This window comes from Drosophila persimilis, unplaced genomic scaffold (assembly GCF_003286085.1).
Source record: "Drosophila persimilis strain 14011-0111.01,24,50 unplaced genomic scaffold, DperRS2 tig00000002-arrow-pilon, whole genome shotgun sequence".
Lineage (NCBI taxonomy): Eukaryota > Metazoa > Arthropoda > Insecta > Diptera > Drosophilidae > Drosophila > Drosophila persimilis.
Window position 1 is genome coordinate 8,619,877 of NW_020825289.1, and position 23,185 is coordinate 8,643,061.

General features: G+C 51.2%; 2 protein-coding genes across 2 annotated transcripts; both read right to left on the minus strand.

The window, feature by feature from the left end:
• Positions 1–449: 449 nt before the first annotated feature.
• Positions 450–22,705, minus strand: LOC6591105 (tyrosine-protein kinase RYK). Its single transcript, XM_026985845.1, has 11 exons — positions 22,139–22,705; positions 16,129–16,998; positions 11,282–11,409; positions 10,950–11,187; positions 10,702–10,870; positions 10,478–10,635; positions 10,239–10,393; positions 1,189–1,604; positions 987–1,127; positions 626–922; positions 450–561 (listed from the first exon to the last, which is right to left on the minus strand). The coding sequence occupies exons 2-11, from the start codon at positions 16,262–16,264 to the stop codon at positions 450–452; spliced, it is 1,950 nt and encodes a 649-aa protein (XP_026841646.1). The 5' UTR covers positions 16,265–16,998; positions 22,139–22,705.
• LOC6591104 (sideroflexin-1) lies at positions 7,508–8,846 on the minus strand. Its single transcript, XM_002016222.2, has one exon. It carries the CDS (start codon positions 8,583–8,585, stop codon positions 7,620–7,622), a length of 966 nt encoding a protein of 321 aa, XP_002016258.1. The 5' UTR covers positions 8,586–8,846; the 3' UTR covers positions 7,508–7,619.
• Positions 22,706–23,185: the final 480 nt, after the last annotated feature.

A 23,185-nucleotide genomic window follows, 5' to 3' on the forward strand; every position in this document is an offset into this window, starting at 1 on the left:
TGTGTGTGTGTGTTTTTGATGTTATTCAATTTCTAGCTACTTAAATGCTCAATCTTATCTCACCCCCAATACACCTGCAGATATTTCTTTAGCATTCTTTTGGGCTGATGTCAACGACTTGTGAAATTTATTTCCACAAATCTCTGTTGTTTATGTGTGTTCGTGTCTGTGTTGTGTTGTGTCTGCGGCTTGTATCTGTATCTTCTGCTTACGTATCTGAAGTTAGCTGGCTTCTGAGTTAATTGGTTTTCTGCGCCGAACTCTAACAGGTAAATTCACATTTAATCTCACATTTAAAATGTAAAAGTTTTCAATTATTTTATCTTAGGTTTCGCCCCGGGCTCCTGGGCACTTGGCCCCCCACCTCTGACCCCTAACCCGGCGGCGCATCGGCAGCAGCATCAACATCAGTCTCGGCCTATTGCTCGGTCTTAGACTCTGATTCAGATTCAGATGTACATGCCCAGGTCCGCATGGAAGTCCTGCAGATACGAGAGCAGCTGCGAGGGCGTTGGCCTCTGCTTGGCCTCGCAGTGCCAGCAGCAGTTCATAACGGTGAAACTGAGGGCAGGAGGTTGATTAGGGCATGACCGGGGGGGGCAGGCAAACGGATCGGGTTACTCACAATTCATCGGGGCAATTGACGGGCTGCTCCAGCCGGAAGCCGGCAGCCAAGTAATTGGTAAGCTCGAATATGTCCACCTCCTCGTGTGGCATCTGGGCGAGGGTGACCAGCTCCCAGTAGAGGACGCCCAGGGACCAGACGTCGCCTTGCGACGCGTACACCTTCTTCTGCAGCGCCTCCAGCGAGAGCCACTTCAGTGGCCGGTTCTCGTTGTCGCCCAGGCAGTCGTAGTCGTCCGGGAAGAGGTCCCGAGACAGGGCGCCGTCGCAGATCTTCACGTACGCCTCCTCATCCACACTGAAACGAGAAGGAGTTGCGGGTGATTGTGAGAGTAGAAGGGCTGGGACGCTCATCGACTTACTAGCAATTGCGTGTGGCAATATCCCTGTGGATGATCCCCAGGGAGTGCAAGTAGGCCAGTCCCTTGGTGATGTGCAGCCCGAACTCCACCAGCTGGCGGGTGCTGAGGGCTGTGCTGGACTCCCGTGACTGTTGCAAGTACCTTTGGACGGAGAACGGATGCATAGAGAATTCAATGGAAGAAATTTGTCCGGTATACTCACATCTTTAGGTTCCCCTTGGACGGATAGGGATATGCAATCTCTGGCGGCCCGGGCAGCTCGGTGTTGGCCAGCAGCGGGGCCAGGATGTGCTGGTGGCTGACCCCGATCAGCAGCGAAGCATCTTGCAGCAGGCAGGCCACCTGGGTGAGCGATGCCCCATCTATGACAGTCTTCACCAGAGCGTCACAGGAGTCGCCCAGCTTGCCGGCGTAGATCCGTCCGAAGGTGCCCTCCTTGACCAGGTGCTCGTAGTTGAGGGCTCCCGGCTGGACGCTGGGAATGCGACGCAGTCGGTCCTTGGTCTTCTCTCCGTGACTGGCCATGGTGATGGTGCTGCCACCGTTGACGAAGGCCCCGAAGAGGCTGCCACTGCCACCGATGCCACGGCTGCTCTTTGGAGTGGACATGCTGCAGGGCTGCAGAACAGCATAGAAAGAGAGGAATCGTGTAAGGACTCATATTGTAGCCAGAGTTTTCTATAGTTAGTTTTCATTGGCAGTCGCCCCCCCTCTTGCCATCTGCCTCCATCTGTCTGATTCTGTCTGATGAATCTTTAAACAGATAGGATTAGTAGCTCCCGAAGACGCTTCCGAGCTGCAATTGCAGCACTTCAATGCACTCGAAAGTGCCTTCTGCTCAGGGCAGGGTCGGGTCGTGTCTGGTGGTAGAATAGTTGATGACTAGATGGTAAACTGTATAAATTTCCATATTTCCATGCCCAGCTCCAGGGCCGGGCCCCCGTTTAATTTGGCTCAAAGATTGGCAAAGTATTCCATTCCCCAAAAGGCCGAATGGGACAGGCAATGGCAATAGCAACAGCAAAGACATTGTATGAGGCAGACGATGGCAGTCGCAACAGCAATTTCAGATGCCGGATTTGCATCTTTCAGTTTGCATCCGTTTACCGTTAGTCATGCACTCGGCTGCGCCGTGCCCCCGCCGCTCCATAGCTAGCTCCTGCGCTCATTCATTTTAATGAATTGAGTTCCGTTTCCGCTCCGAGGCACTTGGCCCGATCCCGTCTCCGTCTACGCCACCGCCTCCGCCAGCCCAAGACGTTGCCATAATTTTCTCTTGCTGCCTTGCTCTCCTCCTTGCTCCTGCCCCTGGTCGCAGTTGTCTTACAGCATGAATAATTTATTGGCTGGCAAAAAAGCTTTAATTCGCCGAGCATTATGTTTGCATAGCCTCGAGGAGGAGCTCTGTAGAGCGGAGCTCAGCTGTAGGAAATTGCTAGCGTTCGTCCTGTGCAAACAAAGTCTGTGAAGTCGGGAAGGAGGAGGGGGGATATCCTCCCATTTGGCATCCCCACTCCCCTTGGATACCAGCCTACGCAGCACATTTATTTTCATAAAACCATTTACAGGCCCTCTCCCGAAAAAGAGAAACTCCGGCTAATAAACACAAGAGAAATCACTTCATTTCTCTCACGCTCAAATCTGCATAACTGCGGCGGGGCTCAAGTGGGATCCTCTGGGATCCCAGGGACACTAAATCTTCATCAGAGCAGAGCAGGAGCAGCAGCAGGTGGACGTGGACTGCCCGGGACTCAACTTTTATTAAACCGCCAGCAATATGCGGAGAATTATATTATTTTGCGCGGTCCGGCAATGGCCAAATGGGAGCCACAGGTACAGGAGCAGTAACAGTAGCAGGAGCAGGAGCAGGAGGAATGCCGGACAGGACGACAAGGACCTTCCTGGCATTCAGGACTGGGGCAGGAGCAGGTCGGTAACAATTGCAACAATAACCACAACGACAACAGCCACGACAAAAGGCAATAAAAACAATAGTTGGCTGCCTTTTGTTAGTGAATTTCATTTCATGATTGCCGTCATTGCCACTTTCCCGAAGGGGAAAGTCCCCCCCAATGTCCCTGCTTTACCCTGCCTTTCCCCATCTTCGCTCCCGTCTGGTCTGTTTGTGATTTCTGCTGTTTTGTCCTTTATTGTATTTGTCGCTGTTGCTTTCGCCGGGGCTGGCTTCTGCCGTTCTCCTCACAAAGAAAATTCAATTAAAACGCAACAATATCGCACTCCATCATCAAAGCTCCATCCTGAAGGCTGGGATATGTCCCCGGCATGGCTGGGATCTGCCGTGGCTCATCAGTGGGCGCCCCGCCCCGGCTATAAATCCCCGTCGCTCAACATGCAAACTGGATGTCGGTCGCTCCCACGTCCCGGCCCCAAGCAGAGATACAGAAACAATTGTCTGCACCGGCGACGCTTTTATGCGCTCAGACCTTGGACCTTGATCCGGCTGTTGCTCCTGGTTCTGCTTCTCCTCTTTGCATTCGTTGTGACTCCTTTGCCTGTGTTTGGCTTAAACTGGGGCTGGGCCTGGGCCTGGGCCTGGGCGCGTTAATGAGGGCCGCAGAAGTGTAATTCGAATTCAGGTAATCGGCTTGGAATTGGGAATGTGGAATCGGTTAATTGTTATTGACTATTTGCTATCTTATCTCCTTATCTCTTTGCCAATAAATTGGGAAATAGCAATTTCAGCAACATTCATCCCCAATCGCGGGGCAGTACCACTTTATGGGGATTTCTCTCTCTCTCTCAAATTGTTCAAATTGCAAATGAAAATGTTCGCTTTATAGCTGCTGGGGCGGGGGCATGACAGGACCCTGGGCGGGGGCATATTAAAAGCCAATGTCGAACGAGGAGACATTATTGCTTGGGTTTTCATTCGAAATTGCCAAAGAGCCGAAATATCTGCCAATTTCCCATCACAGATCGCATTTCGAATTGCCATTGCTATGATACTATGGAAGGGACTTTTCCATGCCGAGGACCGAGTTTGGGCTGGCTTGGTCCTGCTATTAGTCCCCACTGGGCGTCAAGGAGATGACAGGCGTGGAGGCAAGGCTGATGGTGGCTTGCAGCTGCTTGGCTTTGTTGTGACATTTCTAATGACAACACCACATGGCTGTCCTGGGTGGTGGGGTGGGTGGTTGTCCTGCACATGACGTAAGCACAAGCACACAAAACAGCACATAAAACCTCCACCTCCACCCCACACCAGTGCACAAACACGGGCCTGACAGGCGTCTGATTTGCTTATGTCACTTGCAGCTCTACGGCTGCCCGCAGGAACAACAGCCATGCCTGCTCCTCCCACCCATTTTCCGGTCCGAAAACACCCGTCCACCACCACCACCGCCACCCTCTCGTTGCTTGTAATTAAAAACGCTTGATGACAATTTTGCCAGGACTGCGCCAACCCCACGTCAGTGACGAGAAAACCAAAATGCAGCTGAAAACTTTTCGGCAACACAAATTTTCGCACAGTGGCTGGGATGTGGGCAAACATTTTAATGAAGTTTTCGCGGTGAAACTTTGGTCAAACTCTGATGAAATTTATTTTTTGGGCAGAGAAAAACCTCTTTAAAAGTTCGAAAATATGCATAAAATGAGTAAACGTATATAGTACATATGTTTCTCTGTCAGATCCATCTCTTAAAAGTACTTCGCACCTTGATTGCACATACATAGAATGTGTCATCGGCTTTATCGATGTACTGGTTCCACTGTGCAGGCCCAACAAGTTTGAGAGCTGGTCGCAAATTGCTGATGCTGTTGCAAATATTCCCATCTATCCACCGCTGCTTTTCAACGTACCCGACCCGATGCGGCAGGGAGAGCGGGTTGAGAACATTACGCATACGACCTGTCGCCTTGGCATTAGTGGAACCAATGGCAGCCGAGGCAGGCGGCTTGATGAACCAGAGTCAGTCAGGTGGAGCCGACACAGAAACCAGGACTGGCTCAATTATATTTCAATTTACCTGACAGCAAATGAGGGATAGAATATTTTCCTATTCTGTTTCCCCTAGCTTCTCGTCATCGGAAAAGCCTTTAATCAAGGCCTCAGCTCAGCTTGAGTTTTTCCGGCACTCCTCGGGCTTCTCTTTGCCAGAGCTTTCATTATTTTACCATTTCGGGGACGATGCTGCCAGGACAAACTGTGCGCCTTCTAATTTGCTAGAGAGACTAATTTGAATTTTGTTTGATTTATGCCTGATATCGATTGGCCCTCTTTATCAGTTCCGTTCCCCTTTGATGCATGGCATTTTGATGAGGCGATTTAGCCTCGTTAGCCCCGCCATTTAATAAGCGTTTCGGGTCGCACACACAAAAAGGTTCACTCGGCTAATGCATAATTGAAAAGCGGCAAGCGGCAGACCGGCAGAGCGGCAGAGCGGCTCCACGGGCCTGTAAAATGGAGGTGGGGCGGGACAGGCATCAACTTGTAATTAAAGGTGGCGTATACTTAACCCAAGTCATCGTCGCTTACTTGTACACGCACTTAATCACGCGTAATTGCCTTTCAATTACGCATCGCGTGTCCGGGCCATGCCCCACCCGCCCACGCTTTGAGGTCAGCATTTTACAATTTATATACATACGAGTGTAATACTGTACAGTGCTCTACAGATTTGCTAGGTCCACAGTTAAGCTTGTTGTTGACTCCGCCAATTAAATCAATTTGCAATTTTCCGACCTGTTTCTGTTGGCCCTGAGGGAAAACCTGGCTATCAGTGGGAAAATATATTACTGGATATCTGTCAACTGAATTCAAGGACAGGGCATTTCCTCATGGTTAATGGACAAAGAACAAGTTCTCTAACTCTGAATTATTTCCATGTAGCTCTGTCGGAATCGGACGCCTGAGAAAGGATGATCCGAGGCCACTCTCTGGCTGCATCCACACCACAGTGTAGTCGGGGAAACAAAAGAAACATCCGCCACTCGGCCAACGGCTTCCGATTGCCTCTCCTGAGGCTGGGGCTGACAGGAAGCAATCAATAGTGTAATGCCAGACAACAGCATCCGCCGCTGTTTGCCTGACCAATCCCATCACCAGGGGATAAATGATGGCGGATCGCAGACTTGGAGTAAAAAAATATCCCCTGGGGGTCGGATAATTTGTCAACCTTTGGTGACGGCTCGGCCTTTGCTCAACGGTCAACTCTTTGGAGTCGCCACCTGCCACGATACCCATTAGGTGTCCATCCTTTTCATTTCCATAAAGCTTTTGTGCCGAGTGTAAATAATGTGTTTTAATCAAAAAGAACAACAGTGGGATATCCATTAACGGAGTACGTGTCACCAAATTCTTCTGCGAACTGTGGACTGGTACCTGGAAAGCTCCAGTCTGTCCCCCAGCGCTGGGGGGGTTGACTTCGCCCCATGCGGCCCGCGTCATTTACTGGTTTAATTACAAATTTCTTTAATGGGGCGACGACAACATTTTAAATTAGCACCTGCTCCCTCTTATCCCCATCCCAATCCTCTCTCTGTCATTTGCTGATGCAGAAATCTCCATAAAACACCGCGACATGCTCCAACCTCCACGGAAATTAATTTCCTTTGCTCTATCCTTCATCCCTTCTCTGCCTTTTTGTTTTTGCTCTCGCACTTGAAAAACTATTGCTTTGCGGATGCCATTCAAAGCCACTTTGTTGTTGGCTCCTCCTCAAGCCTCTACAGCGCGGCCGCTGTTCCGAGCCAATATCCTAATACCTCACTGCCACGAAATCTATTCTGCCACTGAATATGGCATCTGCTCTCCACACTCTCCTCCTGGAGCTCAATCCTTTGTTGGATGGGGCTGCAATATTTTGCAAGTGTTTATAAACAAGCACAAAGCCATGTTTTAACAGCTGTAGTCCGTAGGCGAAGTCTGGTTTCGCTGCCGTTTTTATTGTTATGCTCCCCTACCATTTCTCCACCCTCTGCACCCCCCTATCCTTTGTTAGAAGCTCCCTTGCAACCGTTGCCGTTTGCTAAGCTTTTGCTGCACATTAAAGCAATTTGGCCAACATTTATGGACTGATTTAATAGAATCTAAGGGAGTGGTTTGCCAGAGGGGCACAGGAAGGGCTCCACTCCACACACAAATGAGATATTTCCACACAACTGAACAGAGCAGACTCTGTGTGTCTGTGTGCACTTGGATATAATTGTTTGACTAAATGAGTGCGCTCCGCCCCCCCTGTTCTATATGTTTGTGCCCCCAAATGGTGCTACACTTCGCTTAACGCTCACACATGTATGTGGCAAGAGGAGAGTGGGGAGGGGAGGCCACTGAATGGGGAACAGAACAACAATAATTATGGCAAGCAGCCTCAGACCCCGACCGCCTCTCCACTTGCATGGACCCTTCCTATCGCATCTCCCCACCACCCCTGACTCTGAGAAGGGAACGATTAGAATGGGTAAGAGAATTCATTTAATTTCTCGACGTCTGCTGCGGTGCGTGCTTGTGCATGTGGCATCCTTCCACTGTGAGTAGATAGAGACTGAGCTGATGTGACTCTTCTGGTATGTGTACATATATTTGTCTGGAAAATGTCTTTTAAATGCGTGAAATGCATGAGCAAATAGATAAACGACTTTGGCAGGCTTCTAAATTTGCAGCTGACCGGCTTACAAGCCCTTGTTGTACCACACGGTGTCCAGGTCGGGACGTTTCTTCTGAATATTTTCGCGCACCTTCTTCTCCAGGCTGGACACCTTGATGGCAGCACGCTGGCTGAAGAACGCACAGCCGAGGGGTGTGGCAAAGATGAGCACAAAGCCGCAGAACAGAGTTTGGATGGGAGCATTCCAATTCGGGTATTTCGCCAGGAACCCCCTCTGCTCCAGCACGTTCATCATTACCGGGGTCATAGTCATGCCCGGTATGGCCATGCCGATGCGACTCAATATCACAGCCGTGATTCCCAGGCAGGCGGCCTTCCTGGATACGCCCACCTCCGTGTTCTTCTCATCCAGCAGTACGACCCCGTTGCGAATCTCCTGCATGCGCATGCACGGAATGTTAATGCAGTTGCCGGCGGCCACGGCCACCAGTGGGACCAGTCGACCCACCAGCGGACTCATCTTCTTTACGGCCCGGTTGAGAGACAGCGCCGTGGCCAGGGCTCCGCTGGTTGCCAGGCAGTACGAGGTCATTAGCTGCGACTTGCTGACGGGCGAAGCGCCCGACCGATTTGTGTAGTTGACGATGGCGTTGAAGGTTTGATTGAACCACTGCCAGAAGACAACGGCGCGAGTGGTCTTGTAGAAGGCCATCATGCCGCCAGTGATGAACGTGTTCATGGGCATTTGCGCCGACATCCGGCCAATAATGATCTGCCTCTCGCCCGTCTCCGGATGAAAGGCTGAATCGTACAGGTACTTTGCCCGCCACACGTCGTCAATCGTCTCGCACTCGGGTACGTCCTTGCCGGCTCTGTACTTCAACACGATCTGGCGGGCCTCCTCCAGCTTCTTGTTGGTGGCGAGCACATTGAGGGGATTGGTGACCAGAAAGAAGTGCTTCGCCCTGCCCAGATACGTACTCTGGTCATATTTGGGCTGATCAATATCCACACGTGGAAGTGGGGCCATTTTCCAAACCGTAAATATCAATCTAGAATTTTGTTTGTTTACAAATTACTTATGGATTGCCGTCATTTCAATAGAATGTCGATGACTCTTCCTGGATGGCGCTTGGTGGGGTCCAAAGACCCTGGAGTGTCCGAATTGACGCTTCTGCCACAACGACTGGACCAATCGCTAGTCAACAAGTTTCTTCAGGCTTCGTTCCACATTCGCATTAGAATTTTGAAATACATCGTTTTCCTAATCTGGTGCTTTTGAATTGATTGCCAGCTGTCAAACCAGTGTGTGTGTGGCATGGCCTCCCCACCCAAAATGACTATTAAATTGAAGTCTAAACAAACAGAAATCGTTGAGCGAAAATTCCCGAGGGTAAAGCCCCGAACAGAGCACCTAAAAGTTCCCGCAAGTTTTCCTGGAAATTGAAAATTTAATTATGCAACGATGGAAATGGCGTCGGAACTTGGTGACGAAAATGGGTCCAGACATAATGAGGATAGTGAGGAGAGGGGAGGAGTATGGGAGATAAAAGGAAAGAGAGCGCGAATCTCTGGGAGAAGTCATAGTCGGTTCTGGAAAAGTCTGAGGAATGTTTACAAGGAAAATAATTGCGAGGCTGCAAAATAATTTATTCTAATTTCTAGGAGATTTTCACAGAAGCAGAAAGTTAACTTTCCCGAAAGAAATGCTAATGTTTTCCCTAGAGGAGGAAAGGAGGAGCACATTGGACATCGGGTCACAACCATTCGATGGGAAGGGGGCTATTTCTCGGTTCGTTTTGAGGGAAAACTAAGGGATTTATTGGGTAGATAAGTGAGGTTCTGATGGCTGTTTGGGTTAGTTTGGATTCAGTTCTGCTCGAGGGAAAACGACGAGGGGCGGGCCCGTGGGTGGCAGTCGCTCGATTTGAAACAAAAGCAAAGATACCGAGGAGCGGCAGACTGTCTGCGTCTGCCTCTGCCTCCATGGAGCACCTTTCGCTTATCTAAACAGTGACCTTCTCCTCATCTCCAGCACCCTCTACGCTCCACTCTCCAGTTACCCACACGGGAGTACTCCCATCACATCCTTCACCTCTCCAGGCACTGGGTTTCTGTGTCGTCTGTGTGTGTACTGCCCTGCCGCCCCCTCGTCCACGCCCCACATGAGGTATGCACCGGTACGTGAGTGCCACACAGAACTTGCCCCAGCCAAAGGGGACAGAGACGCAGCAACCAGACATCCTTGAAGGGTGTGGGGGAGGGGGAGGCAGGGAAAGCCGCATATTTATGAATGGCTCTGCTCTTGTTTCGAGTTAACGCACTACGGGAGCTTTATCAGCTCGTAAATATAAATTAGAATTTAATTTTTATCGTCGAGGAAAGGTGGCTGAAGCGGGATGCGCCCTCCTCCCCTGCCTGGGGAGCAATCGTGTGGTGCTTGGGACAAATTAGAGTGGAGTAGCGCCATGGCAACCCCATAAGGAGACTCTGCTTCAACGGGATTCATTTCCATCTCCATTTGGCTGCCACGTGCCGCAATATTTCAAAGGCTTTGATTTACCCGTGGGCAGCTCGCAGCTCGCAGTCCCTGTCCGATCCCGATCCCAGTCCGAATCCCATTTTCAATCCCAATCAACCCCCTTGGGGCTGTTAATGGGGATAGTTCTCTATCGGCTCTCACCTGGGTCAGCGTCAGCTGCGAGGAGGCGTAGTAGGATATCCTCGAGGGACAGATCGACTCTGGCTTCGAGTAGATTGTTTCTCCGGCCTGCGTCTGGTCCCCCATCGGCAGCAGGGCGGTGGCGTAGGGCGTCGGGATGGGGGAGCTGCGGAAACCTGTAGAGTGGATGCGTTAGGACAGGGCTAACCCCAGTGGCCAGTGGTGGGTGGAAAGGGGGGCACGGGGCTGGGATAACTCACGGTCGAAGATGCTGCACGACTTCTTGGTCTCCCCGGGGTATTTGTTGAGGCTGGCGATGGTCGCGTAGGAGCCGGTGGCACTCGGTGGCCGTCCGAGCGGGTCGAGGCGGATGAAAACGTTCTGGTGGCTGCCATAGGCCGCGGTGGTGAAGCTTGTGCTGTGGAGAAGGCAGAGGAGGAGGTGTTGATGTTGAGGAGAGAGAGAAATGGAGGGGTTAGCTTACTGAAGCGAGTCCTGGCGAAGCTGCTTGCGAGCCCGCAAATACATCATGCTGGCCACGAGGCCCACGGCCAGGACCAGGCCGAGGGCACAGGCTGCGGCACTCAGCAAGGCAGGGCCCTGGGAGGGGGCATGGGCGGGGGCCGGCGATTGGTTCGGTTCGGGTGAGATGCCTGTTGATTGGAGGAGATGGATGGTGATGGATGAGATGCATGTGATCCCTGTGGCAGTGCGAGCGATGGTGAGACCTACCCTTGGCACAGATCTTGTTGCGCTTGAAGTGGAGCCTGGTGTCGTTGAAGCGCGGGGGTCCTCGCACCACCATGTTGACGTTGACGGGCAGCTGGAGGCTGGCGTTGCCCGTGCACGGGAGGTACACCAGGAAGGACTCGATCTCCTGCGGCACCAGGCCCTTGTGGGGGATGCTCAGCGTCGGGGTGCCCAGGGCGTCCTGGTCGTTGGCGTACTCGATGCTGATGGCGTAGGGCAGCTGTGTGGGGAGGGCGAGGGTTCCACCAGTTAGATTTGGATGGATTGGGGGTGGCGGTGGATGGTGGTGCCTGGTGTCAGGTCAGGTGTCTTACCGGATAGGCGATGAGGCTCTGCCAGGAGAACTCCAGCTCGTGGACGTCCGCGGGCACCGGGACGGTGAAGTGCATCGCGTATGTGTTAATGGATCCCTCGTGCACGTAGAACAGATCCGCCTCGAGTCCTGCGAAGGATGGAAGAAGCGAGAGAATCAGAAGCAGAATCAGAATGAGCGTGGGGGATGCGGATGCGGATGCAGTGCAGACATAAAGGGAAAGTTTCCTCGCAATTTGCTTTGGCACACCCCCTCCATTAGCGTGGCCTTCATCCTGGCTCCAGGACTCCCCCCCCGCCTACCACCACCCCCTGCTGAGCAAACTTTGTGCATTTGCTGTTTACTCGCCCCTCAAGTCCCTTGCCAGCGCCCTTGAGCGGAAATTGACTTTCTCTTCAACACAATGGAACGGGCGAAGGGTGGGGGAAAAGGTGGCAAGGAAGAGGGGGGATGGAGTGTTGCACTAGGTGACAACACTGGCGGGTAAACAAAACCCAAAACCCAAGACACAATAATAATCGAAATCGAACCCGTCACCAGCAGACGACGATGCGGGTCGCGGCGCAGGATCTGGGATTCCGCTAAATGAGGGAAGGGAAGGCATACTGGGGCAAGGGCTGGCGGGTAGGGTGTATTAAAAGGTGTCAAATTCTGTCCTAGCTCGACTCCGACAGCGACTCCCGCCACTTCATCGAGAGGTGGAATCATCTTTCATTGGGCAGGGGCGTCCTGAAGAGTTCTGTCCTCAGTCCGGAACGCTTTCCAATCCTCTCCCCATCCTGCCTAGCCCCCCGCTGGCAATGAAAGACGAGCTGCTTGAGTTAAAACGACGTGAAATTAAATTTCTTCATCCGCTTTCATTGTTGCTCCTCCTGTTCCTCATCCTCTGCTCTGCTCTGCTTATCCCCCCGCCCCATTGTGGTGCATTATTTACTCCCGAGTATCAGAATAAGCTTCGTCCTCTCACGCTTTTCAGGGATGCAGGGGGAATGGTGTTTGGTCTCTTCAACTTTCCGCTACTTCTGCTCCTGGCTGTGCCTCCGCCTCCGCCTCAGACTCCGCCGGATGTTGAATGTTGCCATTCCGCTTCCGGCAGAGGCACAGGCAGCGGCATAGGGCAGAAGGAGTGTAGTGTGCATTTGGAATAGAACAAAGCGCTCTCCGTGCTCCTTAAAACAATTTTAAATCCAATTACAGACCAAGAAAAGCGCTTTTCGTTCGCTTTCATCCTTCAACCTGGCCTCTCCTTAAAACATCTCCATCTTACGACTGATCCAATGCTCCAGCTCCATCTCCAGCCCTTCTTCTGTTTCTATTCCTATTTCCATTTCGGTTTGGATTCGTTTTAGAGTCCCAAATTGCTTTACCCCCCACAGCATACGCTGCTCTGATGTTGCCCCAGACTCTGTGGCAGAGTGGGACAAGTGTGGCACTTTCCTTTGGGTTTGGCTTTGGCGGTGGGCGAGTGCGAGTCCTTCAGTCACCTGGTAGCTGTTTTTTCCCTCTCCCAGGGAATGATCTGTCCTATCAAACCCCAAACATAGCCCACAAGTGACTCCACTACCATCAAATATGCACAAACATGCGAAAAGGACAGTTCCACTCAGTCATTTCTTGTCAAAGGACAAGCCCCACAAACCGTTCTGCAAAGGGTGGAAGGGTGCAAGGGGTAGGGGGTTGCACTTGCGACAGCCTCAATTAATTCAGTTCCCTCATCTCGATTGGCCTCTTTGGGACAACAATCCTCAACTGCGCTTTGAGCATCCCGAATTGGCATTCCCACCCACACCTCCCCCTCTCCTATCTCCTCCTGCAAGTGTCTCCCCCCCCCTTTGGCCGTGTCGAAACTTTGCTCGTCTTTCATATCACGCGCTTTTCCTTCGCCCTCGACTTCCCCTTTCTGCCGTTCCTGCCAGTCGCTGCTGAACTTTACCTGCGAAAGTTTTCCTCGCTTATGATTCCCCTCCTGGGCGGATCCCCCTTTGCCATAATTATAATACCTGCGATTGCAATTGTCTGAATGACTCCGCCGCACACACGTGACGCTGCAACCGCAACTTGGATGCAGGGAAGGGAGCGAGGAGAAGACTTGGCTGGAGCTGGAGACTAGAGAGGATTGGCTGGAGACTGGTGGAACATAGTTCTGGCAGAGCCCAGAGCACAGACACAAAATTTACATAAAAGATTAAGAGGATAATTAGTGTCATTAGTGCGGAGACAGCATCCCATTTAGCCCCTCTCCACTCCTCACTCTCTGGGGAGTGCAGTGGCACCTTGGCGCTGATTAAAGCTCCCTGTGATTGTGATTGTCCTTTGAATCAGAGGCGAGAACCGCCCAATTGGCACAGATTTCGAGCCCCTCCCGCCACACCCAGCCAGGCAAGGCAATCGTGATGGATTCCAAGTGTCGAACCACCCCTGGAAAGGACCTGTGAGGGATCTTATTGACCCAGACTGTCGAGCGGGGCGGGGGCATATTAATGTGGAGATTTTCGGACTGTTTTCTATTCATTAAAAATAATTTTCTTTTGCATTAACTTTTCATTTGAGGGGAAATTTCCTCCGTTCACTCTCTGAAGGTTGAGCTCTGTCCAAAGGGGGTGCGGTGTGGGCTGAGGGGAAGCTGGTCCGAGGGGGGGACGCAGGAAAAAGGAAAAGTGTGCACATCAAAGCGAAACTTGTTGAAATTGCATTTTTACGCACCCTTGAACCGGGAAAGTCTTGAAGAGATGGAAGGGAGGGGGATGGGGATGGGGAGTGGGTGTTGGTGTGGGTGACGGTGTCGGTGTCGCTGGCAACGAATGCGGAAAAGAGGAAAAATGCTCACGTTACTGGGACAACAGAAGAGAACAGAAATTGAACTCAGAGGCGGGAAATCTTCAACAAAAGCGTAAGAAATATTTAATTTTTATGTTGTCGTCACTTCATGGAAGATGGGTGTGGAAGGGGCATACCATGCCACGCCCAGAAGGAGCGGGAATCGGGGAATTGAGAGGCGGACTGAGGCAATCGTCGAACTTTGCTTACAGTTCCATGGCAGTGGCAGACACCGAGGCTGGAGAAGCCTCAAGGGATGCAACATATTGCTGGAGGGAGTCCTTGGTCCCATATTCATGCAACAAGATGGTTTTGGGGGGACCAGGAGGTAGCTGGAGCTGGAACTGAATGTGGGGTTGGAGCTGAATGGGTCGTCGTGCAACCATGACGAGCCGTCCTTCCTCTTGAACGGTCTCCACATGGAGCCAGGGGGGAATGAAATGGTGGAGGAGGTGGCAGGGGTTGTGTGGGTCAGTTTGTTTGATTTCAAGCTGCTTCTTAATTTTCCTCCCCAAAGCAGGACCAAAGGGAGGGGTGTTAACTGGTAGTTAAAAACATAACGAGCCATCGCCAGGGGTAAGGGATGAAAAATCGAAAAGGAGCTTCGGGCTGGAGTTGGAGTGCGACAAGGCGGAAGGAGAGGAAAACTCCAAGCAATCGAGCAATGGAAATTCCAAAGAGCAAAAAACAAAGTGGAAAATCTTTTGAGTTGTCGCTAATGAAATTCGATTTGCATGGACGGTCAGTGGTAGGGAGTGGGTGGGGGTGGGCGTGGAGAGGAGGCTCTTTGTGAGCCGCAGTTGACAGGAAGGTGCCTGTATTCATGCCCCATCGGCCTCGAATGCAATTGAAAGCCTTCCAAGGGGGGTGGAGGGGAGTGGTTGCATTCAGGAGGCGGTGCAAGTAGAGGAGGGCATCAGCAGGAGCTGGAGCAGGAGTCGGTGGAGAGCCGCTCATTCATTCATCCATCAATCAACTATCCATCTCCTTATCCATTTCCATTCCCACTTGATGTTGATGTGGATTTTTTTTGGGCCATCAACTAATTAAAGTGCCTCTGATTCGGCAACTAGGAAACGGAGGGGAAGTGGCACAGGCGGGGGCGGGGGCGGGGCACAGCCGAAGCCTGCATAATGAGATGGAAGCCTTTATGCTCCAATTACAGTTAAGTGCCGGAAAATGCTGTGACCAGCTAAGCGACGAATGATGGACTGGCGGCCAGGAACTAGGCCACCTCTCCTCTCCACTTCTGCCCACTCCCCCCCTGTTGCTTCTCCCTCTCCGTCACCCAATTTCCATTCCGATTTCGATTCCTGTGATCCATTAATCAACCTGAGGAGCAGGAAAATCGCGAGGCAAACGACAGGCACGGCCAGGAGGCCATTCCGCTGTGGCACGTCGAATGATTCCTGCTATGTCTATGGCCGGATAACGAAGAGGGAGGTGCAGAGGAGAGGCCGTCTTGGCCTTGGCTCGATCTGGAGCCGGCGCCATCAATAACAGGAATTCGCGTGAAGCAACAAACGGGAAAACAAGAAAACAAACAAACGGAACAGAACGGAACGGAGCAGCAAAACAACATGGAAAGTGGGCTGGAGAGGGTGATGGAGTGTAGGGTGGCTAAGCAGGGTGGTGGCAGGAGGGGAAGGAGGCAGGAAAAGCTACTTGCAGCTGTCAGCGAGGCGGGGGAACGGCGAACGGAAATCGATTTGTGCGCGATTTGTTCTGTTTCCCACTTCCACACACCTCCCACTGCTCCCCCCTCCCACCCTCTCTGGTCAAGTATAATTTCAGAACTATTAATGACTATGATATGGCCCTGTGTTGGTATTGTGTTTTCGTGCTCGTGATCAATGAATGTGTCCTGTCGCACTTTGTCCCCCAACTATTAATCATCGCTCAGGGTGGGAGCGGGGGTGGGGCTAGTCTGACTGAAGGGGGGCGTGTCAGTCTGAGGTTTGTCTCCAAATCGAAAGGTGGTTTCATTAAGGTTAGAGGGGGACTGTAACTGGAACTGAGAACAGGACTTACCCATCAGTTTCATCACCTCGTGGTGGCTGATGAAAATATTCAGATATCCTCTGACCAAAGGCGTCCGCCAAGAGGCCAACGAGAGGCAGAGGAGCAGCAGCGGCAGGGAACGGGAACGGGCTCTGAAGCAGGCCATAACGATGTCTAGTGGGGGCAGGGAGCAGTTAATAAATTGTCAGAGCATGTGCCCAGCATTTCAACAGCTCCTCTTCCCACGTCCTCCCTCGGGTAGCAGCCAATCTCAGTGTGTGGCCACTGAAGCGTCGAGAGTGGGTGGAGGTCGCTGCCGTTTCCGATGGGGGGGAACTTTCCTGCTGTTGAAACTGATTTGAATCCAGTTACTCCTCTTCCTGCTGTTGGTGCCACAAACAGCAGCCCAGAGCCGAGCAGGACAAGCGATGCGCCTCGAAGAGAAGCGTTAGAATCAAATTCCAATTGCTGCTAACAGTTCCGGATGGAATGGGGTCGCTCTGCCGAAATTTTCAACTTTTCAGCCTCTTCCTCTCTGAGCCGGGCTGTTCCAGCTCCCGGACTTTGCTCAACTTTTCCTATTTTGTTTTGCCTGCCGTTGCCGCTGCTGCTGCAGCTGCAGTTGCTGCCGTCCTCCTCCTCCCTTGGATTCAACCTTCACCTCGCCTCAGCGTGTCCGCCACATTCGGCTCTGGCAGAGTTTTCCCGGACTTTTATTGGCTGAGCTCCTGTCAACTGCCCGTGCCTTTCCCCTGATCCTGCTGTTGCTTCTCCTCTCTGCTCTGGTGTGTTGTTTTGCGGGTTCCTCCTGTCACATTGACCACTTGATGGCGTAGAAAAACTTTCCCTACCCCGTTGTCGGCGTCCTTTCACAGTATATTCTTCGTCTTGGTCCTGTTCCTGTTGAATAGAAAGCGGTTTAGTTTAGTTCAAGTCGAGAAGCTGCAAAAAAAAGTTGCAAATATTGTAGAAGAAGCTGCGGAAGGAGACAGATTAGGAGGGATTAGATGGGGGCGAGTGCGTGGTCCTGTGGTTGAGTGATTCCCTTCCAGAGTCAACAATTTGTAAATGCGAATTTTAGAGAATTTCAGGGAATAAAAACTTTGCCCGATGTGCTAAAGTAATTATAAACTTGAGGGGAGATTAACAGCTTCCAGGATTCTGGAGGGGCTGCATCCGTCAGACTTCACTTACAACACACACACACACATTTTGTGGCATGTGTGGGGAGTGGGAGAGTGGTAATATTTATGTGTTTGTTTGGCATAAATTATGAACTGGAAAAAGGTAACAAGTTTTGGCATTCGAAATGTTTGTGGCTCAAGTGGTTGGCCCTTGCCCTCTATCCCCGCTACCCCGCTACCCCTCCGTGGCACTGTTTATTCAGCTGTTTCTGCCACTGCTGCTGGCCCTCAATCCCTGCTGGTTGCGTGTGCAGGTAGCTCGAGTGGAATTCCAACTGCAACATGGGGCAGCTTGGAGGGTGGAACAGGGGGCAGCCTACGCTGTAGGCATGACAATGGAACAGTCGAGTGGCTCCAAAATGAAATTGTTGCCAAGAAGCAGCAGCAATTGCTCCACTTGCCCCAATCTCCACGGGAATGCTCTCCCCTTCTGCATCTCTTTCTCCAGTTTAATTCCTTCTCTTCCTTTTTCTAGCCGCAATAAAAATCGAAATCGGAAAAGTTTGTAGCCTTCGCTTGCCCATTTCCCATTTTCCATTTCCCTAGTCTCCTTTTTGGCTCTGAACATTTTGGAATCTTAAAGTTTTACAAGCGGAAGATAGTTGTGGCAGTGGGCGGAAAGGGGGTGGGGCGTAGCCTTCGAATTCTGCGGCCATTTTAATTAAACTTATCTGCGGCCAAAAAGCGCCTCAGGATGCCAAGAAGGCACTTGATTAAGAGGCAGATCAACATCAGCATCAGCATCACCATCTCCATCATCATCATCGTCATCCAGAGACGGATAAGGAAAAGGATTCACGTCTGCAGAAGGGGGACGAATCCTTCGGCATTCGAAGCCATTCAACGAATGCATTCATTAATAATTCAAAAGACAAACAAACGCAGGCGAATGTGAATGCGAATGCGAATGGGAGTTGGGAAGAAGAGAGGAGAAGAATTCCAGTTGGTTAGGTTGGAACATATTTATTTTATTTTCACTTTACTTTAAGGATGCAGACTTCCGATCCGAATACCTACCATGTGTCTGTTTGCTTTGGGGGAATCTCTGTAACTGTTTTAAGTGGAGCAGCAGACAAACAGCCAGCAGGGCGCACTTCCAAGAACTGCTCGCGTGGGAGGGGGCGTGGAAAGGGGAGGCAAGTTCCCCCATTCGGCGGCTGGTGGCTCTCATTTTAGTCGATAACATATTAACGACATCAACTCAATCATAATCAGGAATGGAGTATCACAAGCAGTACAGCAAAAGTTACAGCCGAACATTTCTGCTTAGTCACACGCATCATCTGTCAGTCTGCCACGCCCCCAGCTCCATATCCCCATGTGAGAAGTGACAAATGGAGCATTCGACATTGTCTTCACAACCGGGGAACGATGATGAGATGAGCAGAAGATGGCGGGGAGGGTGGAAAACTTTTCAATTACTTGCCACGAGCTGATGCAAGGAGGAGGAGCAAGCCGTGTGGCTGGGACTGGGGCTGGGGCTGGGGTTGCGGAAGCCCTACCATGAGTTGGATCTCTAATGAACAATAATCTTTTCTGCTGCCATTACTTCTGCTCCCTTTTCCTTTCCCTGCTAATATTTATCGATGTGTATTATTTTCTCTGTTTCCGCTGACTTCCTCTCCCATCCCCATACCCATCCCCATTCCCCACCCCAATGGGCCTAGATTGAAAAGGCTTCCGCACCGAGACGCCCCGAGGCTCCTCGACGGCTCGCTTCAATTATAAAATGGCTTTCGCTTCTAATTGAATCGCGGGCTTGCGTCGGGGGCAGAGTTAATATTTTATTTCCAGCGATTGAACGGCCCCCTTTCCCCTTGCCATAATTTCTGACGGGCTTGTGGCCCTGTGTTTGCTTAGCGTTTCCCCAGCTCCAACCCCTCAGTCCGCAATCCACTTTCCGGCCCAATCCCAGCCCCATTCTTTGTTGCTTGTTCGGAGCCAACAGCCGCGGGGCACTCTCGAGTAGCAACACAGATGGAGATGGGGATGGGAAGAGGGTGCCTGCCTCCTTGTAACGATAAACAACCTTCGGCGGGACTAGGACATCCATCTCCTTGACTATTAAAACTCCGATGAAATCTATTTGGGCAATTGAAGCGGAAGCGAAAACAAAAACAAATTTCGCACACGAGTAGGAAACTCGAGAGGCCGCCATCCAGAAAGCTGAAACTCCAATAATCGGATAGTTTTTACGCCCCTGAGCATAATATCGAATTGCACATCTATTGGTGGTCTATGGCTCTCGGTTTGGGGGGGCCTGTCTCATTAAATTTAAATGCATTTCCCGTGGCTATTCGGTGTTCGGTTTTATTTGGACAACAAACAAAGCCGGGACCCCGGTACGGACTTCATTAAACTGGCGTAAACATTCGAAAATGAACTGAAATTGGAATACGCCGTGCTCCGTGCTCCGTGCGCCGCACGACAAATGGCTGCCCATAAATTTTGATAACTGATTAAAAGAAAGGAGCGACAGTTGGCTCTGTTTACCTGACATTACATCGCCATTCGCATTCGTATTCGCATTCGAATTGTTGTATATTTAATGCGCAAATGTTGGCGAATGTTGTGCCATCGATTGGGGACAGCAGACAGGCCTCCTGCATCCTGAGCCTAATGTCCGAATTGTTCGTTGGCCTGGCTAATTTGTACAGCAATTAATTTACATTAGGGGGATTGGCCGTTATAGCTGTGAACAGGGTGGGGAGGGGGCTGGCTACAATTTGTTTCATTTTTCGTTTTGTCGCTGCGCCTCGACGAGCAAACGATTCTGGCCTGCCATTCCCCCCTACCCTGTGGCAATTATATATACATATACGAGTGCTCGTATACATGCCCCAAAATGCCCTCGGCCCATAATGAGTGGCCGGAGGGAGGCCGCCGCACGGTTCGACATCGACTACATGGCCGCCATGGCCGTGCAATTAAATTCGCAATTTGTGCAATTTCGTACGATGACAGTTTCCACTTAATTTGGAGCTGGAGCGCCTCTAATTGTTGCCATAAACTTGCCAAATAATTGATATTTGAATCCATTTGAATCCATGCTCTGTGCACCTGAGTAGAGGTCCTGCCGATGTCATCATGTGGCCTTAACTGAGGGCTATACCTCCTCAATATCTCAGCCGATCTGCTAGGATATCCCATAGCTCCCCTCTCTATACATCCTCGCAAACACACGAATATTTCTTTGTATACCCAGGCAGTGCTGGGTAACCAACCAAATTAACCAAAACTGGTAGTTTCCAGCCCACTGTGGTGACCGCTGCCGAATGGCTTCTGTTTCACATGGAAACCAGCTGAGTTTACACCAGAAACCCAAGGACTGACCGCACCATCCGTTCCCCTACGGAGCTTCCCTCCAGCTTTTACGGACGCTTGTTCGTATGCAAGAGATTCCCTAGCAAATAACCTCATAATGACCATCTCACATATCCAGTGCTGATCCAGGTCTGGGTCCTGGGCACGAAGGCAACCTCCCAACAGCCGGGCAACCGGGCAAACGGGCAACCGGGCAGACCCATTCAACATGAAATACAACCTCAATTACGTTTTACGAGTTTAACTCAACACCGTGCGGTCCTCTGATGGGAATTTTCAATATTATGTGGCGTAAATTTATTGTGCAAAGTGACAGAAAAGGAGCTAAGCGACGACACCCAGGACTTTTATCTGCCAAGTGCCATAAAAGTATCTCAACGACAGCGGGCCATTTTAAAGCCCGGCCAACGACAACGACAACGGCAAAGGCAGCGGCAACGGCAATCCCCAGCCCAGACAATGGGCAATAATCATTGATTTATGGCTGTCATTTTGGTTATTAAAATGATATTTTCAAAAGCAAACGAGAAATCTGACTTGGTAGGGACTTGGAATCCAGGGACTTGAAAAGCAGGGACTTGGAGCTGACATCTGAGCCTGCTATCTGGGTCAGACCAAAGCGGCAAGCCCACTCCAGGTCTTCGAGCTTTATGCCCCTAATTGAAACATCAAGCAGAGTGTCCCACAATTGAGCGCTAAAAGCGTGCCTAATCTATGCATATTTTGGCCAAAGACCCCCTAATCAGGGCCGGGGCAAGCGGCATAAACTGGAGCAACGGGCCGTGGCATGGGTGGGGTGGGGGGCATGAAAGACGAGTAAAGTTTTCTTTGGGGTCGACATTTAGTTTCACTTTCTTGTTGTTGTTGGGTCCGGGAGCACTTAGGCATTCAATCAACGTGGACGTTAGCCTGTCGTGTCGTGTCGAGGCGTTGGCGTGCAAGGATTTGGGGATGGGATGCGGTAGGGTGGGTGGGCGGTGCTAAGTGTCGGGTCTGCCCCATTCAGAGCTGGCCAAGCGCAACGAAAGATTTGCATTTTCCTCTGTATTCTTGGGGGCTTTTCTTTTTTTTGGGTTGCTCATTTTCAATGGAACGGCAGCTGAGGCTGAGGCTCTGCGGACTTCGTTTCCGCCTCCCTCCACTTGAAGGTTGCATTACCGTTTTTATTGCCTACTTTTCAGCACTCCGGCCGGGACAGGGTCTGGCTGTGTTAGGGAAAGCTTTTAATCTCGCACATTGCAATTAGTGTCAGACGCTATGTCCACTCTCCACACACACACGTCGACATACACACACAAACACACACACTCACTTCCCATTTGGTAAAGTTCTCTCAGTCACGCAGGGCGATACCACAACACAAAAAACAGAGAAAAGAAGAGAAGCACTCGTAAAACGTGGGGGGGATATGAAATTATTTATTTAGTTCCAGTTGAAAGTCTGAAATGGGTGCGATTGGGCGATTGACTGTGACGGGTTTGAGCGGGTGTTGAAGCCGTCCGAGGGCGAGCAAAAACACATTAAATGCTTACTTATCAGAACGCAATCAGCTTTCCGGCTGTCAGCACTCGAATGATGTGGGCTTATCCCCAGACTTAATCCTTTTACGAGGCGATTGGACACAGACACTCGACATTCGACATTCGACACTCGACACTCGCGCACCAACACCAACACCTTGTCCGACCTCTGGCCTGGCTCTGGTCTCTGATTGAGTGTGATTTGTGCACTTTCCGCCTGAGCCCTGCTTAGCACGCATTCAATATTTCGATTCACTGCGTTGCACCTTGAGCGCTCAACGCCCCAATAGGGTGGGGGCGTGACCACAGAATAACCGCAAAATGAATAACGCGGATGCGATAAACTTCGACAACGACAACGACAACGACAACGACAAACGATGATGTCGACGGCTGGGCTTTTCTTTATTAATGATTTGGTTTGCGGTTTGCGGGTCGCGGGTCGCAGCTCTCGCGGGAACAGCTTGTTGTTTGTCAACGAGGACTGGACGGAGAGTAGTAGTGGTTTTCCCGTTTCCACACACCCACACGACGGCGACGACTTCGACTTCGACTACGACGACGACGACTTCGACTATGACGACTACGAGTTCCGTTCGATTGTTCCGGTGCTCGAGGTCCTCGGTGACCGTGTATTCGAAAAAGTGGCGAGCGACTGAATCAGGAGCATGTCTGAATCCTGCCGAGCACTCGAATCGACTGCACTCGCTCCGAAGCTGCCACGAAGTCCGGCTCGGCTCTGCTGTGGGCACATGCGCAGAGCTCCGTTTGGGGCAGGGCCGGGGGGTGGCAGGGTAGGGCTTTGCCGGCAGTAAGTACCGGGGCCTAGGGGCCTGACGGGGGGAAGGGTTTTAGGGCAGGAGAAAGGACAATTGTTTGTTTTGTTGCTGCTGCCCCGACTGCCACATGCAACTGTTGCGCATTTTTTTTGCAAATGGCCAGCGATAAATGTGGTTGTTGTCGTTCTTGTTTATGATTGCACTCGAGGTTGTGTCGAGTTCCGTTAATGTCGTTTCGGGTTCGTTTTGGGAACTCTTCAGGGAACTAGTTCGTAAGTTC